This window comes from Sphaeramia orbicularis, chromosome 14 (assembly GCF_902148855.1).
Source record: "Sphaeramia orbicularis chromosome 14, fSphaOr1.1, whole genome shotgun sequence".
NCBI lineage: Eukaryota > Metazoa > Chordata > Actinopteri > Kurtiformes > Apogonidae > Sphaeramia > Sphaeramia orbicularis.
The window spans coordinates 34,715,290-34,740,504 of record NC_043970.1 but is presented as its reverse complement, the minus strand read 5'-3'; the positions used below and the strand labels follow the sequence as shown (position 1 = coordinate 34,740,504).

The following is a 25,215-nucleotide window of genomic DNA, read 5'->3' as shown; positions in this document are numbered from 1 at the left end:
CTCTGGAAAAAACAAGAAGCTGAAAACTAATTTGTTACAGCACAAGTGTGTTGTTACCATGTAACTACTCTTAAGTTCGACATCCACCATCATATCCCATTTAATACTGAACATATTTATAGTCAGTGTCTTGTATTATTCTAGTTGTTGATTAAATAAAAGACTGAATATGCATATCTCTTAAAAAGAAGTTTACTGCTCATCTTTCCATTCACCCAGGCCTTCTTTAAAAATTTTCCTCATGCATCTTTTAACAGCACTGAAGAAAACTTCAAGAAACTTCTTCAGAGAACTGGAAAACTATATATTTTCACACTTGTTTTCAGTTTACTGCTCTTCAATCATCTGAAGTACAAATGTCCAGTTTATCAAAATGGAAAAGAAATGAAAAAACTTCCAGTAACGTATCACTAACAAGACATCTATTGTTCCACTGAATGATTTTACATTCTTGCTTTATGGACCGATGCGTCAGATTTGGTCAATTTCACTGACAATGTGCTGTAACTTTATTTTTATTTTTATTTTTTTAACCTTTTTTCTACCTTAACCTGCCTTGAACCAAATGTACTCAGTAATGAATGAGTGCTGAAATATTAGTTTTGTTATGTCATTGAAAGCATTTTCTCCCAACCTGGTTGTTTTTATATAGTTTTTCTTTCATGTCTTCTTTCACTAGACTGTGATTGATAGCAGCAATTTTGACTATAGAGCCATAACCCTAATGAGTCAATCAATATCTCATGATGAAAACTGATGTAGAGAATAACCCTTGTATTCTATTTTTGAAGACACTGACTCTGAAAGTCATGTAACAGGCCTGTGGGGGTACAAGAATGGGTAAACTCTGATGCACTGATACAATAGATCCTGTGTCTCCTCTTGGCTTCATTGCAAAAATGGAATCACAATGCTGAAAATAAAGTGTATGTCTCAAGACTCAAGCATATGATTCAATTTGGTGCAGGATGGCTCCAAATTAAAAGCCTCTTGTCACAACATTTACAGATCAGTCTTGATAACTTGAATGAATTTCAGACTTCAACCTTGGTTATTCATTTGAGTGTTCTTTAAGATTCACTGTGGTAGCTTTAGGAATAACATTCAGGTAATCTTAACCTCTGTGACTTCCAAGTATTTGGGGTTTGGTGGGTGTTTTGGGGCTAAACATGACAGGATTTGATGACCACCAAACCAACATAACCATGAGCCATTTATCCTTACAGAAGTGTTAGCCTTTAAATTTAATGATTTACAATGTGAAAGCCAGTATTCTGTGTCTACAACATGGCACATATACGCAGATCATTCCATTCTCTTCTATCAGATCTTCGTCATTCTGGCAGAGCTCTCTGCAGCCAGTTTGATATGTGTGTGTGTGTGTGTGTGTGTGTGTGTGTGTGTGTGATCTGTTTATCCAGGGACTGTTAGATCAACACAGCGGAAGTCTGTAGGGATGCTGAGTTCTGCTGCTGGCTTTAGCTGACCTGACTGAGTGCAGTGTGACATCCGTCTGCAGACAGAGACACAGGCATACATACATACATACATACATACATACATACATACATACATACAAACAGACAGACATCCCCTCTATCTAGTGATGTGTGTGATTTGTTGTGTCCACTGGTGCTGTAGCAGTTTAGTCTGAAACAAGGCTGCTTTCAGACTTGATCTGTTTTAACTTTCACTTCTTTGTCCACAGTAATGGAATGTGACTGAAACAGAAAGTATAGTGATGTGTCATGTTCTGTCTTTTTTTCTTTGTGTCTCATGCATCTTTCATTTAAATTCTATTATTTTAATGTATTTATAATTAAAATATTTATGGTGCATTGTTTTTGTTAGTGTTCTCTTGTTGGGTGATGTGAGCTCTGGAATGATACGAATCATGGTTTCTCTTTCCTCTGAAAGGGGATGGGGGTGGGACACGCTTTCTGGGAATTTCTCTTGGACTGTGTTCAGTTCAGTTTTACAGGAAACAGACACATTCAACATATGGTGTTTCTTGTTCAACATAAGATTAGGAACATATTATAATTTGTAGTTTCCCTGAAAAGTACTGTTTTTCACAACAGTGTAACCTATCTGATGATAACTTAAAAAAAAACCAAAAAAAAAAAACCCAAGTGTACCATGAAATGAACATGTGCTGTCATTATGCATTAAAGTGCAGGTTTGTACCAACAAATCGAATATTCTCTGCATAACAATATATCTGATACTGATTGCAGATGTTTAATTTTATGATATATCATGACATGACTGATTAATATCACTGTAGGGAATGTCACTCATTTCCAAAATCAAAAAAGATTAAAGAATGTTATTCATTTTAACGGATCAAACTATGCAACGTTGTTTAGAGGTACCTTCACCCCACATCCACTTGCTGTGAAATCAGCCTGAATACTTTTTGCAGGATATTGCATCAGTAAAGAAAAATCTCTAAGATGTTATAAATACGGAGTCATCTAGCATACTGTGTATGGTACTTTTAACTTTGTCGTCGGTGTTTACTTAACTAAGATTTTGTTGTTGTTTAGCTGTCATGTACATTTTACTTTAAATACATATTTTTTTGTGTATTTCTAAGCAAAAGATTATATTCCTCCGCGACTAACAATGACAATTGAATTCTGTTATGTAATCTATTTTTTTAATCAGTTTTTAATGATACTTATATTGATTATTAGTGATGGTGAAAGGTTACATAGATGTTTCCCCGTCTCGAGCGCTACTTCTATTGGCCCCGCGGCGCACCACGTGGCCAGGTAGTCACGCGCTTTCCAGGAACCCGTCAGGAAGAAGAAAAACAAAACAAACCCGAGAGAGCTGTAACAGCGTGTGGACTCCATTGAAAAGGGGGCCTTATTATCTCCAACACGAGAACCGACAAGAGGTCCAACACAAGGCAAGACGTATGCGTGGATGTCCTAAAGTGAGTAAGGCCGTTATTGGTCCGTTTTGGGGGAACTTTGTCGAGCGCTGTCTCGGTGTTTTCTCCGCGGCGGAGGGTTAGCTTTGAAGCTAACGGCAGGTCGGTTGTTGTTGTGTATCGGGCTTCTGCTGGGATGAGGAAGGGGGCGGACGGAGGCCATACTGGCCAAGGGATGCAGGTGAAAATGACGCGAGAGACGCTAGTTCCGCATTAAAAGCACATTTAAGGAAAAGTCAATATAGCTGATGTATCGCTTATCGCACTCTGCAGTTTATCGAGCTTCATCAGGAAGTGTTTAGTGAGACAGATGTGTAGCTAGCGAACGCTTCAGGATGGGCTGATTTAAACGTCGTTAAATGTCAGCTAGCGTTAAACATGTCCAATATCGCTCTGTTTGATCAGTTATTTACGTTGCTTTTGCTTAATTATTTACTTTAACAATATGATGACATGCCTGACTCATGGTTACGAGGGAACAAACTGTACTTATGTAAGCAGGCTGACATGTTCTTTACTTTTTAACTGTCCAAACCATGATATTTATCCTTCAGTATCACTTTTTTTCTCGTTAATATATCTAGAATCTCGAATAGCTGTGTATTAATTAATCTTGATGTTAACAAAAGCCTCAGTATGCCAGGGAAATGGTGAAAACTGACTTTTTGCAGGCAGCACTAAGCTCTCGGTAGGTACACGCCCCCCAACACCAAACACGTCCGCTGGTGCTGGAAAAAAACTCGGCCCAGCTAAAAATTTCCATGTGATCTAAAGTAGATAATACATGCAAACCAGATTTTTATTTTCACAGGAGGTAAGTCTGAGCAAATACTGCTTTTTAAATGTCAATTAATATGTATTTTCGCTATGATTAGTGTTGTATATGAAGACAGACATGTGATATAGTGTGTCTTCTTTGCTAGAAATGCTATTAGAAGTCACCAATCGGTGTCTAATCTTGCGTTACATTGACGTTGAGTGGTATATAGTGAATTTTACTTTAAATATCTGGTTTAAATAGCAAACTAGGCCACGGGCATGTAGGCCTTCAACTTGTTTATCTTCCGCCTCAACCTAGATTGAAACTGGCTGTTTATTATGAAGCAGCTCTCACAATTGATAGTCCCTTCAGCCAATGAGACGCGCCTGGAGGCGGGCCGCGTTTTGCGCTTGACCAATAAGGAGGAAGGATTACGTGGGTGTTGGCACAAAGGGTTTGGGTGAGCCTTTGTTTTGCTTTGCTGAGGATCTGTGATGGGTGCAGAGACTGGGAAGATGATGCTGATAGTTATGACTTTATTGGCGGTTCGTAGAAGTTCATTTGTAATCTGTACTCGTATAGTGATTGTTGAGTTTGTTTGCGCTCCCACGCTGTGCTCATGGAGTCCTCGTAGAGTTGCAGAGATGAGACTCTTAGTGTTTTCTTAACAGATTGAGTCATCATCACCAGTTATTGTGAATTTTACCTGTGTTTTTGAGCTACAGTTATGTTAAGTCTTTCAGCTCTTTTAGCAGTGTGGTCTACTTAGTTTATATTGCGTTTTGGGAAACTGCAAAGCTCACTGTGCTTTCATCAGCACCTGCAACGTCTGTGCTAGAACTGGTCATCCATGCCCATTGTTTTGTGACCACAAGGGATATTTTCAATATTTATACACAGCAACGTGTATTTTAACACAATAAATAGGTCAAGTATACATATAGCATGGCATATTTCTATTCATTATTCTTTGTTATGTGTACTTTTTTGTGATTACATCTTTATACGTCTGCTGCACTGGCTCCTAAAATATTACTGGCTTCTCCTCAAAGCACAAAATTCATTGCACTTTCATCTGTCAGTAACAATAATATAGAAGTAGTCAAGTTGAATAACATTATCAAGAACATAAACTGCCTGTGTGTTTGTACATTAATTTACATTTGGTCACAGGAATGTTTTGAGAAGACAGGGAGACACTAAATCTATTTTAATCATTTAAAATCATGGCATCTTGCTGTAACAAACCTGTGCTGCACATTGAGTGCAGCACTGTAAAGCATTAACCACCTTTATTTATAAATATCTAAAATAAACTGCCAACTTTTCATAGTAAAATCACAGGGCTATCCAGCTATATTGTATATAATTAATATTTTTGCTTTGACAGATGCATTTGCTTGTTGAAAATAAGCCATTCATCTTTTCTTTTCCGGTAAAAAGTAATTTCATTCACGAGATATATCATCTTTCTTTCTTAAAAATATTGCTAACCTAGATATTTTCCATACCTTAAGGGAGCACTTGTTTTTCGTCTTTCTTAATGAATCACATTAAATGCACAGAAAGATTTAATAACATTATTGACGGCTCATTTCCAGCAATTATTGCTGAAGTATTGCTGCAGTTAATTATGTTATTAGTTATTTCTGTTGGCGTAAATGTGTGAAGTTGTCTTAGAGCGTTTCAGTGCTTAACAACAAGATGCTGAATGAAAAATGCTGCAACCAGCTGTTCCTATTCATAATATAACAAGTAGTATACTTGATATTATTTTCCCAAACACCACGATATGTTTAGAACAACACTTAAAGGGTGTGTTATAACTATGTATGATATGGGCTGGGGACCAAACTTTGATGCATTAATGGAAACGACTGAACTAGGTAGCTAATATACAGTACTGAAAAATGTCTTATCATTTTGTTCCAAATTTCAGTACAGCAGGAGGGAATCTCATCAGTGTCAGTGGAAGCATCACATGACTTCCATACATTTTTAGCAGTGTTACATTCACAGACAACTTCAAAAATTGTGATGTTAAATTGGCAACAGACTTGGAACCTGTGTGTTTATGTCATAGGATCCAAAACAGCTTATATAAATAAATCTGTAAAAGCCCCATCAGTCAAACTGTGAATTTCCTGTTTGCGAGTAACAGTTCTTGCACAAATGTAGGACTTGCTGATTCGCCACTTTTCCAGAAGTTCTGTCACATGGACTTTACATGAAAAGGTTGGCGTCTCTTGGTTCTTATCCTGGCAGGAATCAGGAATTGACGGCTATCAATAGGCAACTCATTCCAAATAAGACACTGGTGATTGGCCTACTTGGATCATGTCCAGTATTGTGAGGTGGAGAATGTGAGCTGTTTGTATGATACTAGAGCACTGAGTCGAGCATAGCACCGTCACAGCTGGACTTTTCGCTTTTGTTCAGATCTGAATTGCTGTAGAGGGGGAGTATTCGCATATAGTAACGGCACTGTAAATGTGTGTCTTTACTGTTTTTCTGTAGTTTGTGTGAAAAAATAACATCTGAATGTTCCTGTCCAACTATATATTTAGCCTTGTTGGCAGATAATCATCATTACATTCATTATTGATTGTCCTTGTGTGAGAGGTAATCATTTTATGCCACAGTATCATGTTACATTTTCTGACTGAGAAACTAGTCTAGTAGTGGTTAAAACAGGAAGTTGTATTTAATCCATGTCCCTTATCAGTGTGGTCAGCAGTATTTAAATATTTAAATGCTCACTGGAAACTAAGAGAAACAAATACAGTAGTCATATTTGTCATATTTGTCTGCTGTTGAAACAAGCAATGCTGAGACATTTTGACTTGACACAATTATAATAAAATGTATTTGTTCTTGTATTTGAGGCACAAAAGGGAGAGCTGTGTCTGAGTCTGTTTTTGCTGGGTGTCGACAGCCACATCTGTGACACTGACACAGGAAACCATGTATTCGTAGTGAGATTACAAATGACACTATGCAGCAGCAGAGAGAGATGTAGCTACAGCGCATCTGAGCAGTAGAACCAGGAGTCAATCATATTATTGAGAGTGACAGTAATGTTTCAGTAGCTGGGATAGACAGGCAAAAGTCATGTGTTGATTCAGACTCAACAGAAATCCTCTACTTGTTGGAAAGGTGTTATGGGCTTCCTTACATTTTCAAAGGGTTTGGGTGCTGTTTGAGCACTTTGGAATGACTTGAAGTAAATTAATTGAACCTTTCTTACATCGTTTTCAACCATTATTCTTATCGTATTTATGAAAGAAAGCTTGAAATTCTTGCTAATTGTCCAAAGTTATTCCTTGGGGTAGGGAAAGTGACTTTGTTGTTAGTTTTGATGCACTCTGCTTTGAATTTTTTCTAATTTTGCATAGTCAGTGACAAAATGGTTTGGGTGTTGGGCCTAAACAAACATCAGTATTGTAAGGAAAAAATGCTGGACATACACATGAAGCTGCAAAAAATCTGTCCAAAGCTGAAACACGTTAAAATTTTTTGTTTGTTATTGTCTCCAAATGTAATTATTACCTCCGCCAAGGAGGTTATGTTTTTGCCAGGGTTTGTTTGTTTGTCTGTCTGTCTGTCTGTCTGTCTGTTTGTTTGTTTGTTTGTTTGTTTGTCTGTCCGTTAGTGTGCAACATAACTCAAAAAGTTATGGACAGATTTGGATGAAATTTTCAGGGTTTGTTGGAAATGGGATGAGGAAGAAATGATTAAATTTTGGTGGTGATCGGGGGTGGGGGGGCCCACGGGGGGGGCACTGATCGTTAGTGTGCAACATAACTCAAAAAGTTATGGACAGATTTGGATGAAATTTTCAGGGTTTGTTGGAAATGGGATGAGGAAGAAATGATTAAATTTTGGTGGTGATCGGGGGTGGGGGGGCCCACGAGAGGGGGCCACTGATCGTTAGTGTGCAACATAACTCAAAAAGTTATGGACAGATTTGGATGAAATTTTCAGGGTTTGTTGGAAATGGGATAAGGAAGAAATGATTAAATTTTGGTGGTGATCGGGGGTGGGGGGGCCCACGGGGGGGGGCACTGATCAGCCTTGGCGGAGGTCTGCACTCTCCGAGTGCTTCTAGTTACTTGATAGAATGACTATGTTTGGGGGTTTAGATTTGTTGGAAACACCAATTAATATATCAGATTAATCAGGCTAATCAATTTTTTTTGTTTCTGAATAAAGTAAAAGAATTCCCAAAAGAAGTCACAAAACAGTTTTGAATCATGATTTGTCTGGACTTCATGGAGACATAAAAAATGGTCTTATGATTGAATGAATAGTGCATGAACACTAAATCTAAAATGTTAGCCCTATTGATCAGTCCTGATTTGTGATATTTTATGGACAAATCACCTCATTTAATTATGGATAGTATATGTTTTGATAAGTCTGAAATCTAAGCCTATTGACAGCTTTAAACCCTGTTAAAAACAGCCTGATGCTTGTGTCCTTTTCTGATGAAATTTGACCAAAACCTGAGAGAAAAACTGAGCTCAAGCTTTTTGTGGCCCGTCAGGCTCCATCATAAATATCTGGGTCTGCATCTCAGTCTGTGTCAGCTACTGAGCAGTGAGGTGGATTATTAAATACTGCTGCTGGAACACATTGTGTGTTGCTTTGACTGGCAAGGTGAGGAGCATAGTGACTCATAATCTGCATTTATGTCAGATAGCTGGACAACACAAACGTCCTGTTGTTTTTTTATGAAAGCACTGAGTTTGGATTAGCACTGGTGTTATTGTCATGTTCCTCCCATATGTTTCTTTTTTCTGCTGCTGCTGCTGCTACAAATGAAACCAGACACATCTCTCCTGGAAGGACATGCACGTGGAGATATAATGACAGTCAACAGATAGGTTTTCAGATTTTAGCAGACAGTCTGCTAAAATTGTTGCATGTATTTTTATGTATAAATGTTAATGAGCTGCAAGCAACTTTGTTTTTGTAGAGGTGTTGCTTTTGTAATCACTGTTATGACATCCTGTGTGTATACAAAGTGTATGTGTGTACAGTGGGACAAAACTCAGGGGTGAGAAGTTCATCTGAGTCAGTCGTCACCCAAAGGAAGTGATGCTGCCCCCCCACCACCACGCTTGTGAGTGTCAGCTGTTTGCTGTGTCTCCATGCAGATTCTCATTTATTTGTTATGCAAAAGACAGTACAGAGACTAAAGATCAGCACATATGTCACAGTCAATGGGTAAGTGAAGCAGGGAAATGAGGTTCACAAACAAGCAGAGGCACAAACAAGACAGTGCAGAACAGTGAGGCTTTTTTTTCTAAACCAAACAAGCACTCTGAACATAGGTGCTCTAGAGTTTACACAATTAGGTAGATTTTTTATTCAGGATGAAAAATAATTTCAGGAAACATATTGTCCATTAGTATAGTTGTTTAAATTTAAGGAAACATATTTAATTTTGTCTAAATACAATGTACCAGCTAATATTGAGCTAAATTACAACAATCCAAATCATTGATAGGAATGAGGTATTCTTAATTTGAGAATATCAAGTTTTCATAAATTGTAATAGGCACAATTCAGCTGGACTTAAGAAATGTATACGATAGGAAATTGCAATAAACTTAATTATACCTCTGCCTGCCCATAGGCTGGGGGTATATAGTAAAACCATCCATCCGTCTGTCCGAGATTTTTGTTCAACCAATTTCTCAAAGCAGGAGGGGCAAAGTGTTATGCAGTGGGGCAGAGGTATTAGTAAGCTCCACTTATTTTTTCAGTTGTTAATTCATTTATGTAATGAACTTCATCAAATTTCTTAGCAATTTTCTTACTTGGAACGTTTTACAAAACCAACCATACATAAGAGAAAAAAAACAAGTTTTCAAGAAAGAAGCTTTAAAATCAGTGAAAATGTCTGGTTGTCATCGAAGTTCAGCCTCAGTGTAAATGGTTTTAACATGCTGAGCAAATCTATGTCCTTCAATCATGTTACCTTGTGAAGCAGCTGAATCGGTGAAAACATGAGATTCCAGGAGTTTCCAGCCCTGATTTGCTAAATAGCTCCTCTGCCCTGAATATGTCAGATATCCTGGCTCCCTCAGTCTGAACAATATTGACAAATATTTACTGCTTCACACTGTACTGTATACACACCCATTTCAACAGTACTCTTTGTTTATTGAAGCGTAAAAGTCAGCAACATTCTGCGTACACACTATAGTACTTCAGAGGAACTTCAGAGTTAAGCTCTTTAGTCTGGCTGTAAAAGTGTTTGTGGTAGACCTGCTTTGTGCTGTGCTGGCTTCAGGTCCAGAGATGGAGACAGAGGGCCTGAAGAGCCTCCCCGCCTGCAGTTAACCTCAGCAGGAAACACAGAGATGCCTTGAGGCAACAGAACAGCATTCATAGAAGCACAGAGATGCTGTTTCCCATGATGTGATGCTTTAGACCTATAGCAGCTATTTATCTGACCAACAATGGCCTGGGTGTCTGCTTTTGTACAACAGGTACAATGGGTTGCAGTTCCACTTTCCTCAGCGCATTAGAAAGTCTTTAGTCATGACTGACGCTGTCTTTGCAGGCACTAAAATGTCCTGCTCATTTATGTTTGATGTGTTTGCTTGCTGTCATGAATTGATCCAGCTGTGTTTGTTTCACAGACACCTTAATCTGATTGAACTTTTAACCTGTCAAATATTGAGACTTCTCATTATCTGTTCACTTTGAGAGAAGGTGAGATTAATCACATGGCCAAGGAGTATTGATTGCATATATCCTCGTTTATATGACTGCACATTGAGATAATGAGCACCGCAGAAGAAGGCACACTGCAGGACTAACGGTGAAGGGATTGATGGACAAGAAAATAGCATTTTAACATGTTAAATGCTGTTGTTATTTCTAGCTCAGACATACAATACATTCCAGCCCACACTTTTATCTGTTGTTAACTACAAAGTACGAGTTCGAAAGACCAAATCTGGTCTCAACAAATGTCACAAGCTGCATCACACTCAGTTTGTTGTTACGTCCACCGTGTTCATAGGAAATCAAAAGCACAATGTTCTTCTGTGTTACACAGGAAACCAACACATTTTAAGGTGTTGCTGTGTGTCTTTTAGAATGGGTAGATAGCTATTCATTTTGTTTTAAAGGGGCAAATATAATCAGTACACTAATATATATCCAGTTAAATTCAATTAACCATTATTGTCTCCATGTGGCAATTCATTTTCACCAAGATTGAAAATAACATAACTTCATTAACTTGTTTAGAACAACCTTTATGACTGGATTCTGCAAGAAAGACACTGACTCTGAAATCACTGAATGCACAAAGAATAAAAGAAATTTGCTTAGTAGATTAATATTCATCTGCACTAATTTGCAGATTACTATTACTATACTATACAATACTCTATTATTATTACTATTAACAGTAATATGAACCAGTTATGTCACTCTGTCATTTTAAAGTCTTTGTTATTTGGATGCTTACAAACACCTGTTGCCCACGTATTTCAATATAGTCTGTACAGTTGTATGTCCTCACTCACACTTTAGTGGAAACAAATGTGCCTTGATGAGGGATTTGTTCTAGTTGTGTATGTGCAGTGAAGTGTGATGGAAGCAAATCTTGAGTTGAATTTAAACCCTGAAAATAAACATCACACTGCAGTTACAGGTTGCAAGAAGAGGCTACTTCCATTTTCACATGCTGGTTAGTCTGGTGCAGCAACTCGATGCGCTATCAGGTTCAACTTGTCATTATGTAGCCGGAGTGTCTGTGTCTTGACTGTGTAGGTTGAGCATTTCAACTTTTTTTGTCATATATGTGGATCATATCTTGAGCTTGTGATTGTTTTTACCCCTTGGCCACCTTCTGGCTGAAGGGGTGTTGTAATTGTTTTGTCATCTGTCAGTCTGTCTGTCCATTCAACGATGTAATCGTTTTATCTGAAGAATGCATTGACATATCCGCACCAAATTTATAGTGTGGATGCATCTTGGCATGGAGCAAAAGCCTATTGAAAATAGGTCACCCTGACCTAATTTTTCAAGATCAAATGGAGACATTACCCCTTTGTTGGGGTGATATGTTTGCTTAAAACAGCCTTGTGCAGTTATAATATCTGAGTACTTTCAAATATAAATATGTATGTAATACGTTTTACACAAAGACAATCTAATCTAAATTATAGGGCAGTAACTTTCAATAGAATCACTATATTTGGCCAAGGGGTATTAAAAGTGTGCAGCGAGTTATGCTAAATAATATGGCATTAATAAGATCCATCTCACTGAGATGTCGTTGTTTAATGGAGTAGTTGTGTTTCTGAGTTATGCATGAATGTGTAAATATACATTATTGTGCAAAAGTCCAAGGCTAACAGTTTTGTTTCTCAGTTGCTTTATTAAAATACAATCTGGATATATGTGCAGTATGTACAGCAATAAAAACTAAAGGCTCAAAGAGAAACACCTTCTATAAACTAAAGTGGCAATATTTAGTGTGACCTCCCTTTGCACTTAACATGTCTTTAACCCTGTTGTTCAGACAATGAGATTTATTACATTAATTTTCTGATGTTTTACCCCCAAATGTTCTGTTTTTATGTGCCATATTATGTTTCTATGGCATATATTTGTTTATATTCAATGTAGTTTGTACAATTTAATTTCTTCGATAAAAGGAGAGGAGAGTTCATCCTCTTTTCATCTGTTGGGAAAGTACCAAACAAATGTTGTGGTTGTGGTTAAAATGCACCTGCCTGTTTTCAGTGGTTTTTTTTGTTTGTTTTATCTTAATCCTACATTTAACTCTGCTCTCTTTCTCTCTGTTTTCACCACAGACCTGAAGCATACAGAGAATCACACCAGAACAACAGACCAGACCAGGCCAGGTCGAGCCAACTTACTGATCCCCCTCCCTTCCCCCTTTCCCCTCCAGCCCGGCAGGCTGCATCCACCAGCACTGTGATCGTCTCCCTCAGCATTCATTTATTGCGCTCATCAGAAAACTTCACACCACTGGGACTGGACAGGAGACCCAGGGGTTCCCCCCGCTGGAGCTCTAAGCTGTGCTTGGCAATGCCTCAGGTAAGGGGAGGGGGGCTGTCCTGTCACAAGCTGGGTTTTCATTACAGTTTTCTGCAAAATAAAGCCATATTCCTACAATTTCGACCAAGTGCTACTTGTAGGTGTTTCCATTGAAAAGCGTTTGCCCTCTGATGCATGATTCTAGTAAAGTCCCATCTTGCGACATGTCGTAATTCTCATAAAATACTGTATAGTTCTCACAAGATGCTCATTTAAGGAAGGTGGACACACTGAGTTTCATGCAGAACCTCCACAGTGTTGGCAATGTAGTGTTGGTTCATCTACTGCTATTACAGTGACTGTCGTAAACAAAAGAAGAAGGGAATGTATAATCCTCCCAAGGCAAAATCCTTATTCATGGTAGCGGCCACACAGAATGGATTTTTGGGAGAGAACTGCACATCAAGAATTCACCAACGAGTTGTGGATCCAGAATTTCTGAATGGCCCGAGCAACGTTTAAGGAACTGTGTGATGTTATTGAACCTCTCGTGGGACCAGACTAGTCATACCCTCGGGAAGCAGTTCCTACACAAAAGTGAGTGTCTGTTGCCCAATACAAACTAGAACCACCTGTTCTGAGTACAGGGTCATAGGTGAGACGTTTGGCCTGAGCAAAACCACCAAGCACAGATGTGTGAAAAGGAGCAAAATGTGTTTCCATTACACTTCTGCGCTATACTTCTATATCGAAACGTCTCAAAAACCACCTCATGAGAGCGTAAAAACTTTTTTGCCATCTTTGACAGTTTTTGCAACATGTTGGTGTTTCCATTACCAGATTTCTATCATGCAATTTAAATTTTGCGCATTTCTGAGGGTAATGGAAACCCAGCTACAGGTGCAGAAGTTAGTACAAAAATAAAATATTTTGCAATATGTTTTTTTTCTGCATATTATTGAGTTCTATTCAAATCAAACCCTTCAGATCCCCAGACAAGTAAACACAGAGCTCCTCAGTAAACCCGCTGACAGAGTCATGGATGTAAAACGTGGTCCAGTTTGGTTCAGTGTGATGTGTGATGTAGACGCTGCATCCCAACAGCTGCTGGGGGCAGATGGTCTCACACTAAATGAGTGAATGAGTTACTCTTGGGATATTTCTAAAAACATGCTGGGAATCTACTGATTGTTGAGTCACTTAGTTAAAGTTTGAACATAATTTAAGCTTCAGAGTTTTAATTATCTGTGGTTAATTATCGGATATTACTTAAAGCAGCGTATGACGTTTGTCACCAATTTTTCATCAAATCTGTAAAACCCGAGTGATAGCCTAAGTATCACGAATCCATTAGTCTTTCTGTGATTATGCACCTGAATCACTTCCCTCACGGTGAACAACTTCGAAGTTGTCTCCATCATAAGCAGTCCGTTTGTTTACATACCAAACCAAAATGTCACCTGGGCCTTTTCAGAAATTTTGTTGCAAAGTGCTTTGTGGGAATGGGAATTCCACGCAGCCGCAGTATGGCCACAGCAGCAACAAACATGGAGATGGCAGTCCCAAGCTCTTTCACTTTACATTTGTGGAGTTAAATATCAAATGAGGCTTTTTAAAAATTTTATCATCTTATCGTTGGCACTCTGTTTTGCACCTCTTTTCATCTCCCCATACTTCCTGTTTATACACAACTGTGCAAAAGTCTGAGGTTTGGTGTTTCAACAAAGGCCTTAATGATCATTTACCTGTCGCAGTCTGTATTTCAAGATACAACCATAATATACAGAAAATACCTGAACAACCTTTAAAATATTTCAGGAAAAAAAAAAGTTTTTACAGACCAAAGTGGAAATTCTTTTGTGTGAACTCCCCTTGCACCCTTGTCTTGAACTTCTGAGCAGACCACAAGATTACCCAAGAAAACTTCAATACAGCCAAAAAGAAGCTATATTTAAAGATACTAACTGCAGATGGTGATGATACCAAATACTGATGTTTGCATTTTGTGTTTTCAGTACTGGGCACATATTTTCTATGTATTTTACTCTTTTATTTTAACAAAAGAGACTGAGAAATAAATATGTACATTCTGTAAAAACAGCAAAGCTACATAAAGGTGACCTAAGACTTGAACAGTACAGTACATTTGTCACATATATCAGCCTGAGCATAGGCAAACTGTAAAACTTTCCTAAAACTTTGCTGTACATGTCAATCCAATGTGACAATTCCTGCATGTCAATGTGAAGAAGCAATGACATGTTTTGACAGATTATCTTCATTTCTTCTCACTACTTAAACTAAAGGTATTTTTTATATATAGTGTATATTATATACAGTGAAATTACCAGTCTTTTGTGGAATTTTTAAATGGTAGTATGGATGAGCTTTTGTAGAGCTCTCAACCTCTAACAAGTATGAAACAGGTTAATCGATCAGCTTGTGTGCTTTGGTGCACGTGAGGTATAGACTTTTACAAATTTGTGGCAGCAGAACTGGGCTCTGGTAGTAGAATATGCAGAATAATACAGAATACCTGAGGAAGTAGAAATTGCACATAACATTGCGTAGATTTGTTTAGGTTAGCTAATTTACTTTGAACTCAATGGTGTTTTGATTCAGATTTATTCTCTCATTTATTTATTTATTTGTTTAATTTTTATTACTTTGGCTTAGATGTTCAGTTCAGCAGTTAGTGGCGTTGGTGGATATGTTGATATGTTGCTGTTGATAAAGTTTAATGTGCCAGAATGACTTCAGTTTGACTAACTTGTAGCTCCTAATGTGTGCTATGTGCTAATGCTAATTGCTAATGCTAATGTTTGTTACTGTGTGTGTATTAGGATGGACAAAATGCAGAAAATTGAGTTAAGTTTTAACCTTTGAAAATCTTGAATATGCAATTAATACATTAAAATTGTAAATAAAAGAAAACTGAACCAAATGAGAAAAAAACTAAGTCAGGAGCACATATGTTGTGTTTGTGTTGTTATAATTTGTCATTGTTTCTTTATGTGTTTTTCTTTTTCTGGTTGTGTTGCAGCCCAGTGTCAGCGGGATGGAGCCTCCCTTTGGGGATGCCTTTCAGAACTACTCATTTGTTGACCAGGCCCTGACCAGCACTGAGCTGCTCGCCACCAGCTCTGACCCAGATTTCATGTATGAACTGGTGAGTGGCTGCACACAGTCGCATTGTACTAAGGAATACACTCTTTAACCTGCATGCGAGCCTAGTTTATAGCCCCATAGACACACACTGCTCAAATTCAGACTCTGCCGCAGCACAGCACCAGGCCTTGTTAAACATCCTTTCACTTCTTTTCACATCACCAACAGCTGCTGTCCTACTTGCAATGTGCTGGCACTGAGGGCCAGCTAGAAGAAATATTTAAGTAAAAGAGTCAAATTAAATTAACTTTTCATAATGAATACTTAAGCCTCATTTGTAGCAGTTGTCCAGAGCGTCAGTTTGATGGAAGGATGAATAGGCTGTTGATTATTTAGCCTCTCATCTCATGAATATCTTATATGCTTTTGTTGTTGGTTTGTTCAGAGCTTGGCAGGTGTCGTGAAGTGAAAAATTTGACCTTTCAAATTCAAAAATTTTATAGAGGGATATTACATTTTAACCTCAAGTTGTTGGTGCTGTAGTTGAAATATTCTGTTTGCAAACATGAAACCAAAACAGTATTGGTATTTTCAGTTGTTTGCTTGATGAGCTTGCTGTGAATGCCCCGTTTTCTGCAGTGATATGAGACCACAGTAACACTTGTGGTGGGACTTTTCTAAATAGAAATGAAAGCGGATGAACATTTGTATGTAGTCGGCTCAGCTGCTGGCGTGGCATTTTGAGCAGAGCATCACGTTTGTAATTGTTTAGCACCATGTGACATTTGCTAGACTCACAGACGGCTGATGTGACAGCTCACCTGTCGCCACTCACACTGTCAGCTGCAGTTGTCTGCCTCAATTTATCGTCTGCTCGGAGCTAAGCAAGTGATACACCTGATCACCCCAAAGTTCTTGCGCCATAGTAACACATTAATGTGATGCTGACTTTCCGAATGACTATCTGACAGCTTTTAATCAGTGTTCACAGGCAACAGATTAAGTTAAGTAAATGATTTCTGTGACGTTTTCTGCCAGTATTTAGTTTTACTAAATGTAAGGAATTTGTCTTTTACTTGACTTTTATTTACTTGGCAAGAGTCAAAACAAAGCCTTGAAAGTCGTCGTAGTTTATGTATGTGATGGGCACGTGTAATTACAGAGATTTAAACTTTGATATTTAATGAAAAGAACTAAACTGAGAGTAGAGTTGCAGGATATGAGATTTATATCATACAACAATCATCTTGGGAAATGTCACACTAAACAGTACTACACAATGATTTCTGAACAAATGCTTGAAACTATTTTCAACAGAAGTATGTGTCTGAAAATAACTTATATGCAAAAGCTGTACATCTTTTAAAATATAGAAGCTTGGAATATAAAGAGATCTTCTCTGCCTTTAGAAATAAATATATCAAACCTTGTGAACAGCAATATTTGGGAGAGAAAAGATAAGATAAATTATTCCTTCATTAGTCCCACAAGGGGAAATTCCAGATTTACAGCAGCAAGAGTGGAGTTCAAACAAAGCACACAAGAGTAAAAGAGCAAAATCAAAAATAAAGACAAATCAAAAAAGCTATAAATACTTTTTACAGTTGTGCACATGCTGAACATGCCGCAGGTTGGATAGGGGAGATACTCATACGTGCACTTATATACACATATTTACACACATAATTGTATATACAGACATGTATACAGATTATACATATGAGTTTATTGCACAAAAAAGTCCATGCACAAGTGAGATTCTTGGCCTGGCTGTATTGTTTTCAATACCTCAGATAGCATATAAATACAGTACTGTACAAAAGTCTTAGGCCGCCGTTAGCTTGGTTGTTTTTGAAGGGTTGAAACATATTTATTTCTTATTCTTCTTTCTTCAGATACAGGAAAATACAGGACATATGTGAACAGCTTTAAAAGACACACAAAAAAGTTAAAAAAAAAAAGTGATCTGAAGATTGAAGTCACCATTAAGCAGCACAAACAAATAGAAACACCTGACGTGTGTTGAATGAAACCTGGTATAAAACAGCAGACAGTTGCAGTGCAATAATGCAATAAATGTCATATTGTCTGAACAAAAGGGTTAAAGACATGGTAAGTCCAAAGGGAGGTCTCACTAAATGCTACCATATAGATACAGATAGATAAATATATATGGCTGTTTCCATTTTAATTTTTCTGTTTTCAGATTATTTAGTGTTTCATGTTGCAGTACAAATGTTATGGTTTATGATCGTTAAAGTCTTTTTAACTACAATCAAATATGTTCAAACTTGTTGCCTCTATGTTTTCTACATCTGCAGGACAGGGACATAACCCACCGGCAGAGCCCCTGTGGGGACAGCATGGTGGGGGTCGGAGACGGAGGCAAGGAGGTGGAGGGCTGTGTGGATCAGCTGATGGGTCTAGGCGAGTGTGAGACAGTGTGTAGCAGCTCAGCATTCGAACAGTGGGACTCCTACTGGGAAGACCTCACCAGGTACAGGATTATTTATTTATAGACAGCTTATTTTTACCCGAAGTTCACCTCAGCACTAAGTAAAGGACACACAAACTTTCTGAAGTTTAAAGTGTCTTGAACTGTGAATAATGTCACAACCTACTGTATACCAGGACCTGGTTTTAAATACTAACAGTCCAGGAGTCTGCATTTGGGATCTGGTCTTAAATCAGACTTGTGTCTGTTTAGAATTTTTAATTGGCAGTAAACAGAGAAAAAAGCCACTAAAATGATGTTTAAAGGAGCCATGAAAAATACATAGCTGGTGTTTTATGCAAAAATAAAGTATAGACACAAATAGAAAGGACTAGTATCAAACTTGATGCTGTTTTTGTTGTGATAGTTCAATAGACATAAAACTTTCAAGATTGAAATAAATTACATTCTGTTCTATTGGTTCTGGTATATAAAGCACATAGAGAATAAATTAGTCTTAATAGTATAAATTACCTGTGCAACATAAAGCCTACTATAGCTCATTCCTCACTCTGGTTTTTGCAGTTGCTTTGAAAAATACCTTAAAGATGGACTAATATTTGTCCAGCAGTACAAAGGTTTTCTGTTTACAAGGAAACGAAGAGCTGAAAACAGCAAACCATTTTTTTTACTTGATAAATGATCTTGATAATAAAACATACCATTAATGATGATAAAACTCATCCTTATGTTAAAGGTGTAAACAATTCACATCTAATACATTTTGTCAAATTCAACAAATATCTCCTCAGTCCGCTAGCTGTCCTCTTATGTATGCTGAAAATAATGTGCTTTTTAGACAGTTTTGGCTCAGTAAACAGAGAAAAAGTGGTTTGTGCTGATCCACACAACATCCAGAATGAGGATGTCTGGAGTGCACGGAACTGGGAATTTTCCCCTGAAACGCTTTCTCCACAAATGCTATTTTTTGTATTTGAAATCTAGTGGAGGGATGGGTATTGTCAAGGTTTTATTGATACTGCTACTGTTATCAATACATTTGATTAACTTTTATGTTATCCTAGTCTTTAATATGTTTATTTAACTTTCATCAATAATAAACAAAAATGCACAACTACTAAAGCTTAAAAGAAATATAAATAAATAAAAAAAAAAAACACCTGACATAAATACGAACTTCCCATCCCCACTGTCACTTCCAAAAAAAAAAGACAATCTGTTAAACACAAATATATAGACCTTCAGTAAGCAAATCAGCTAGAATACTGTGACAACTTTAATGGTCTTCTAATCTGTTCTTTTTTAGATAGGGTTATAATTCAAATATATCATTTCATAATTATTTGCTTTATTTCCTCATTTGTATCTTAGGCTTATATAATTAATATCAAATTATGTTTTTAGTACAGAATGGCAAAAGCATTGTTTTGAACTAATCATTATCATTGATTCAGAACTTTACTAACAATGTAGTCAAACAAATATCATAAATATTTGCTGTAGACGATAATATCATTTTATTATTATCAGTATTTTGACAGTATGGTAGTTTTCCTACTGCATCTTGATCTTTTAACCCCCTGTTCTGAATCTATGACTGACAGATCAGATGATGATGAAGTCTGACCATTTTTGTTTATTTAATTTATAAACAACCCATAGTGAAATAATCAGCTGGTCACTGATCACTTTTAATCATTCACTTGTATTTGTGCTCCAGACTGCCTGCATAGTGATACATGACATAAAAAGGACAGACAGATCTGTGAGATAAACTGCCCATTTCTCCATCTGTATTTCAAGGACTTTCGTCAGGTTTTCTCACAGATTACTCATGTTTCTGCTTGAATATGCAAAGACTTGTTGCTCTGTGTCAGAGAGAGAAGTGTCCACTTTCCCATGTAGTTCTCAGTGAACACCAGCTACTGTCTCCAGGATGTCTGCGTGTGTTTGAGCTGCTCGGATCTCGTACACCAACCCCTCGGAGACTCGAACCAAAGTCTCAGTAGAAATCGCAAAAATGTATCGTAGTCATGAGAAGCATCTTTGTCTAGGGCGGACCCCACCTTTGCACATAGGTAGCTGAGATAGGCTCCAACACCACCTGCAACCCTAACGAGGATAAAGTGGGTTCAGAAGATGAATGAATGAACTTTTATGTTGCTGTAACATGTACTGTATTTCCATTTTTCTGTCTTTATTTAAACCAATGACCTAATAGTTTATCAACAGTGTGGTCTTGACTCACTTGGCCCAGGGGCCATTTCATACTGGGGTTCAGTGTCCATCCCTAGTCTAGTGTCCTCCGCATATGTTATTGAAGAGCAGCAAAACGTCCTGTTGTTAAAGATGGATCTACAACATGAAGTATGAAGTATTTTACCTGAGAAAGCAATGTTAATCACTTATCAAAATATCATTTAATCAATCAATAGTCGCCACTCATTCTTTTTCATTACATCATATAATCAATTTATGGGCTATTCTTTCTTTCCTAAGTTGAACAATGAACTTAAATACTTGACTCACTGTTTCATGAGTGCACAGGACAGCTGACTTGTGTCCACTGTAGGGACTTTGCCGAGGATTAAAGTGTCGGTGGTTTAGGACAGATGCAGTACCAACCAATACTCACTGAGGCAGATCATCTTGGTTTGATACAGCCATGACCGTGGGTGATTTGAAGCATGTAGTGACTTTGCCTGCAGGCAGGAAACCGTTTTGAAGGCTAGTAAACAACAAAGCAGCTGGTTGCCGCATTCTCATGGGATCTCAGGTGATGCTCTGCCCGGCCTGCAGCTATCCTAGAGCTTTACTGCCAAAATAGTTTGTGTACTTTCTGCTCAGTGGTACTGAGTGGCAGCTGAGAGCAAGCTATTAACATTAAGGTGAAACAGTGCAGGCTGTAGCAGCCAATTGCTGGTAATGAACTGGGGTTACTGAGGTCATATTTAAGCAGAACCGACAAAAGCGCTTCATCTGGTGATAATGAATGAGTCATTTTTTACTGACACTGACTGTCCACTTCAGTCCAGTGATGGTGTTTGGTGAAGTGCGTTTCTGGGTCAGAAGAAGCCATATTCTGTTTGTGTCTTAGGTAGGTACTTAATCTTTTTACTGTTTTTTTCCCCCACAAAACAACAGTTTTATTCATCTGGAAAGCATTAATAGATTAAAACAGTCAGTGTCTGCGTGGGTGTCAAAATTATAACTCCCAGATGTTGTGCCGAAACAGCTTCTGAGCTCTCCATTTTCCTTTCGGACCTACTTTGGTGCCGTGTGTGAAGGGGTTTCTTCATTTAATTTTTTTCCCAAAATCATAAAACCTGATAAAAAACAATAATGAAAAAAAAAGCAGCAACAATTGAGAAAACATCAACTTCTCCCTTGAAATATGGAATCAGGTAAAATGTTTTTGTTTTAATTATTATATACAGCAGTCGTTATTGTCTCATTTGTTTATTTGGACCCTTTAATACTTGTTCTGGAGGTACTTTTGTATGTTTTTTTTTCTCTGTTAACAAGATTTTACTGTAAATAGGAGACTTTACCATCTGCCATCTGGGCTTTGACAGGTGTGACTGACAACTCCCATACCTGTCAGACATAGAGAAATTAAATGATTTACTTATGCAAATGTCTCAGCAAGGTCTGTATGAGGTTATGTGGTCTGTCAGCTAGTTCATGAATTAGTAGGTTTATATTTTATATCAAGGTAATAAATGTTTCAAATGTAGTAACACTGAGTAGATGAAGTTAGTCAGTGGCATCATATCACTTCATTGTTAGTGGTGTGGCTGGTGTTTTCAGGGAACTGTAGTTTGGTGTGTGCTAGCATTACCTTGGCAAGTTCACACCTCGCTCTTTCCCTTTTGTGCAGATGTACACAGTATACACCCATCCACAGCAAGAAACTCAAGGCAAACTCAAGGAACTAACTCAAAAATGAGTGATATCTACTTTTATAAAGACTTGCCTCTTTAGACGGCATGAATAAGACTGCATAGTAAAATGATGCACTGCATATTGGTAAATTGCCTTGTATTAGGCAAAAAATGAGCATGGCTGGATCTTAGAAAAGTTGAAGAAAAGTCTAGACAATGGAAAATGTTATTAAATAAAGGAAAAATGCCAACATTTTAACAATCTTATAAGAAATAAAGACTGGGTTATTTAAGATATACATAATATTGTTACACTAAAAAAATGACGCATTTTCCAGACGTGAGGCTTTGTTACTGACTTCTAATTCCTCTTTTGTGCTGTGTATGTTTGATCTTATTTTTGCTGTAACTGCACGTCTGTGTTTGACAGATACACGCGGCTGACCAGCTGTGACATCTGGGGCACCAAAGAGGTGGACTTCCTTGGACTGGATGACTTCTCCAGTCCATACCAAGATGAGGAGGTGATTGGTCGAACCCCGACACTGGCTCAGCTCAACAGCGAGGATTCACAGCCCGTCTGTGAGGCACTTTACCCTCCTGCTGACCTGACCCTGCCCGCCCTCCAGGCTCAGCCTCAGCAGCTTCCTCTTCACAGTAAGAGACCCCTCATCTCCGGACAAGGATCTGTGCGCCCCCCCTCAAGTTCCACATCCTCTTCACGTCCTTCCCACAGCCTTCTCCCAGACTTTCCAGAGGGCCCCCAAAAAGCTACCCGGCCCATCCCCTCCACCACTGAGACTATGGCCAAGACTCAGAGCCACCACAGTCTGAGCCAGGACCTGGCCCAAACTCAAATCAAGCACCAGGGACGAGGAGCGAAGATGGCCGGCCCCACCTCTCACAACACTGACTTTGTTCGGAAGGCTAAAGTCCGTGTGAGCACTCTGCATAAACTCAGCCTGACGTAACCTCCCAGACTCATTTTGAGAGGTCCGACCCCCCTCTACCCCTCTCTCAGCCCAGAGATGAGAAAGCCTCCACCTCCACTAGTGCTACTCTGGCAGGACTCCCAAGTGCTTCAGCTGGTGGCTTTGAGAGGCGAGTAGAGGGTACAGGGAGGAGAGAGATGCCTGCAGGCTGGTCTGCTGCTGTGCCTCAACTGGTCGAGGCGAGCCAGGCTCTGGAGGGCAATGCCTCTGGGCTTGTGAGCAGCGGCGATGTTGTGGCTGGGGCCAGCGGTGGTGGCGGTGGCGTTCTGGTCATTGAGGGCAGTGAGAAAAGCAAAGAGGAGGAGCACAACTATTCTCTGTTCCTGACCCGCAGCAAACTGGCCGGCAGAGCCCATTCACAGCTGGAGGAGGAGGAAGAGGAGGAGGAAGAGGAAGAAGAGGTAGAAGAGGAAATAGAGGAGGATGGAGAGGGGCTGGAGCTCGACGATGAAGACCATGATGAGGGGTTTGGCAGTGAACATGAGCTGTCTGAGAATGAGGAGGAGGAAGAAGAGGAGGAGGATGAGGACTATGAAGCAGACAAGGATGATGACATGAGTGACGCCTTCTCTGAGCCAGGTACAAACCACGCAATAACTGTCACATAAAGTTGAAGCAAACTTTTGAAATAGCACAAAAAGGAAAAAAAGTCAATGGGAATCTGGCTAATTTTCATCAGCTGATTTAGAGCAAATAAATGGACCTGCATTGCATCTTTATAGGTGATGTATATACCGTGTATGTGTAATACAACACATATATATCTTGAGGATGCTATGGCCAGTGGATTATATGTCAATGCTGGCTCAGTAAAGAGGCTTGTGAATACATATAAGTACAAGTTATATTTTATCAACTGAAAAGCACAATAATGTTAGCATTTCACTGCTGATTTTAATGAGTATTGATCATATTTGAGTGTTTTTACCCCACATAAATCATAAAAATCTGACTAAAAAGGCAGTTACCAGTGTATGTAGACATACATGTTTGTGCTTGTCACTACTCTCATCCAGGTTTTAGTGCTATGTGAATATTTAGGAGGATACCAAGCCATCAGATGATCAGTTATGAATGACATGTTTTCTTTGTCATAACTTATCAGGAATAGCTCTTTCCATGTCGGGTAAAGTGCATTGAGTCCTCTTTGAAAAAGCCAAAAACCACCTCAAGCAAGCAGAAAAAAACTTTAAGCAAAATTGAATTTTTTCTACTTTTGCTATTTCCATCAATGCATATGGACATAAATATATGATGATGGAAACACATCTATGAAATGCCACTTCTATAAATGTTTGAGCTTAAAGGGGACATATTTTGCTAAACCCACTTTTATTAGTCTTTGGTACGTTGATTTGTGAATTTGGGGACCCTAATAATTCAAAAAGTTTGAATTTGAACCCTCCAGGTGCTGCAAAGCTGTCTTTATATTTATTCTGGCACAACTGAGTAGATTTTTACAACCCGTTTAAATTCGTTCTTAATTTGTTACGTTTTTTTGACTAGTTACGTCATGACATTTACACATACAGTACAGTCACGAAAAAAATAATTAGACCACTCCTTGTTTTCTTCAATTTCTTGTTCATTTTAATGCCTGGTACAACTAAAGGTACATTTATAAATAACAAATATAATGATAACAACAAAAATAGCTCATAAAAGTTTAATTTCAGAGCTGATATCTATCCATTTTCCATGGTTTCTTGATAATAACCAAAATCACTTCAGTTCTTACATCAGTATCTATGTCATTGTACTCCCAAAAACAGTGCTTTTAGGCATTCCATGTTTTCTTTTCTGTCTGTTTTAGTCACATGATACACACAGGAGTTAGTACTTGATTGCATAACCATTGTTTTTGATGACTTTTGATGGTCTAATATTTTGCGACTGCGACTACTGCGACTGTATAAGGTCAAGACTTCCAACAAACATTTCTCCCAGTCCAACATAATTGTTTATCAGCAGCAACGATTGTAGTCCATACTGAAAATATGCCGATTACCTAAAATGTTCAGTTGTTGGTTGTATTAATGAAC

The 25,215-nt window shown here is 38.3% G+C and overlaps 1 protein-coding gene across 1 annotated transcript in view; it reads left to right on the top strand.

The window, feature by feature from the left end:
• Positions 1-2,816: 2,816 nt before the first annotated feature.
• LOC115433631 (CREB3 regulatory factor-like) overlaps positions 2,817-25,215 on the top strand; it is a 34,989-nt gene continuing 12,590 nt past the window's right edge. Inside the window, 6 exon segments of the mRNA XM_030155137.1 lie at positions 2,817-2,944; positions 12,548-12,794; positions 15,778-15,903; positions 18,164-18,339; positions 22,612-23,135; positions 23,138-23,752. Of these exon segments, the coding sequence (XP_030010997.1) occupies positions 12,786-12,794; positions 15,778-15,903; positions 18,164-18,339; positions 22,612-23,135; positions 23,138-23,752 (1,450 nt within the window). The 5' untranslated portion in view covers positions 2,817-2,944; positions 12,548-12,785.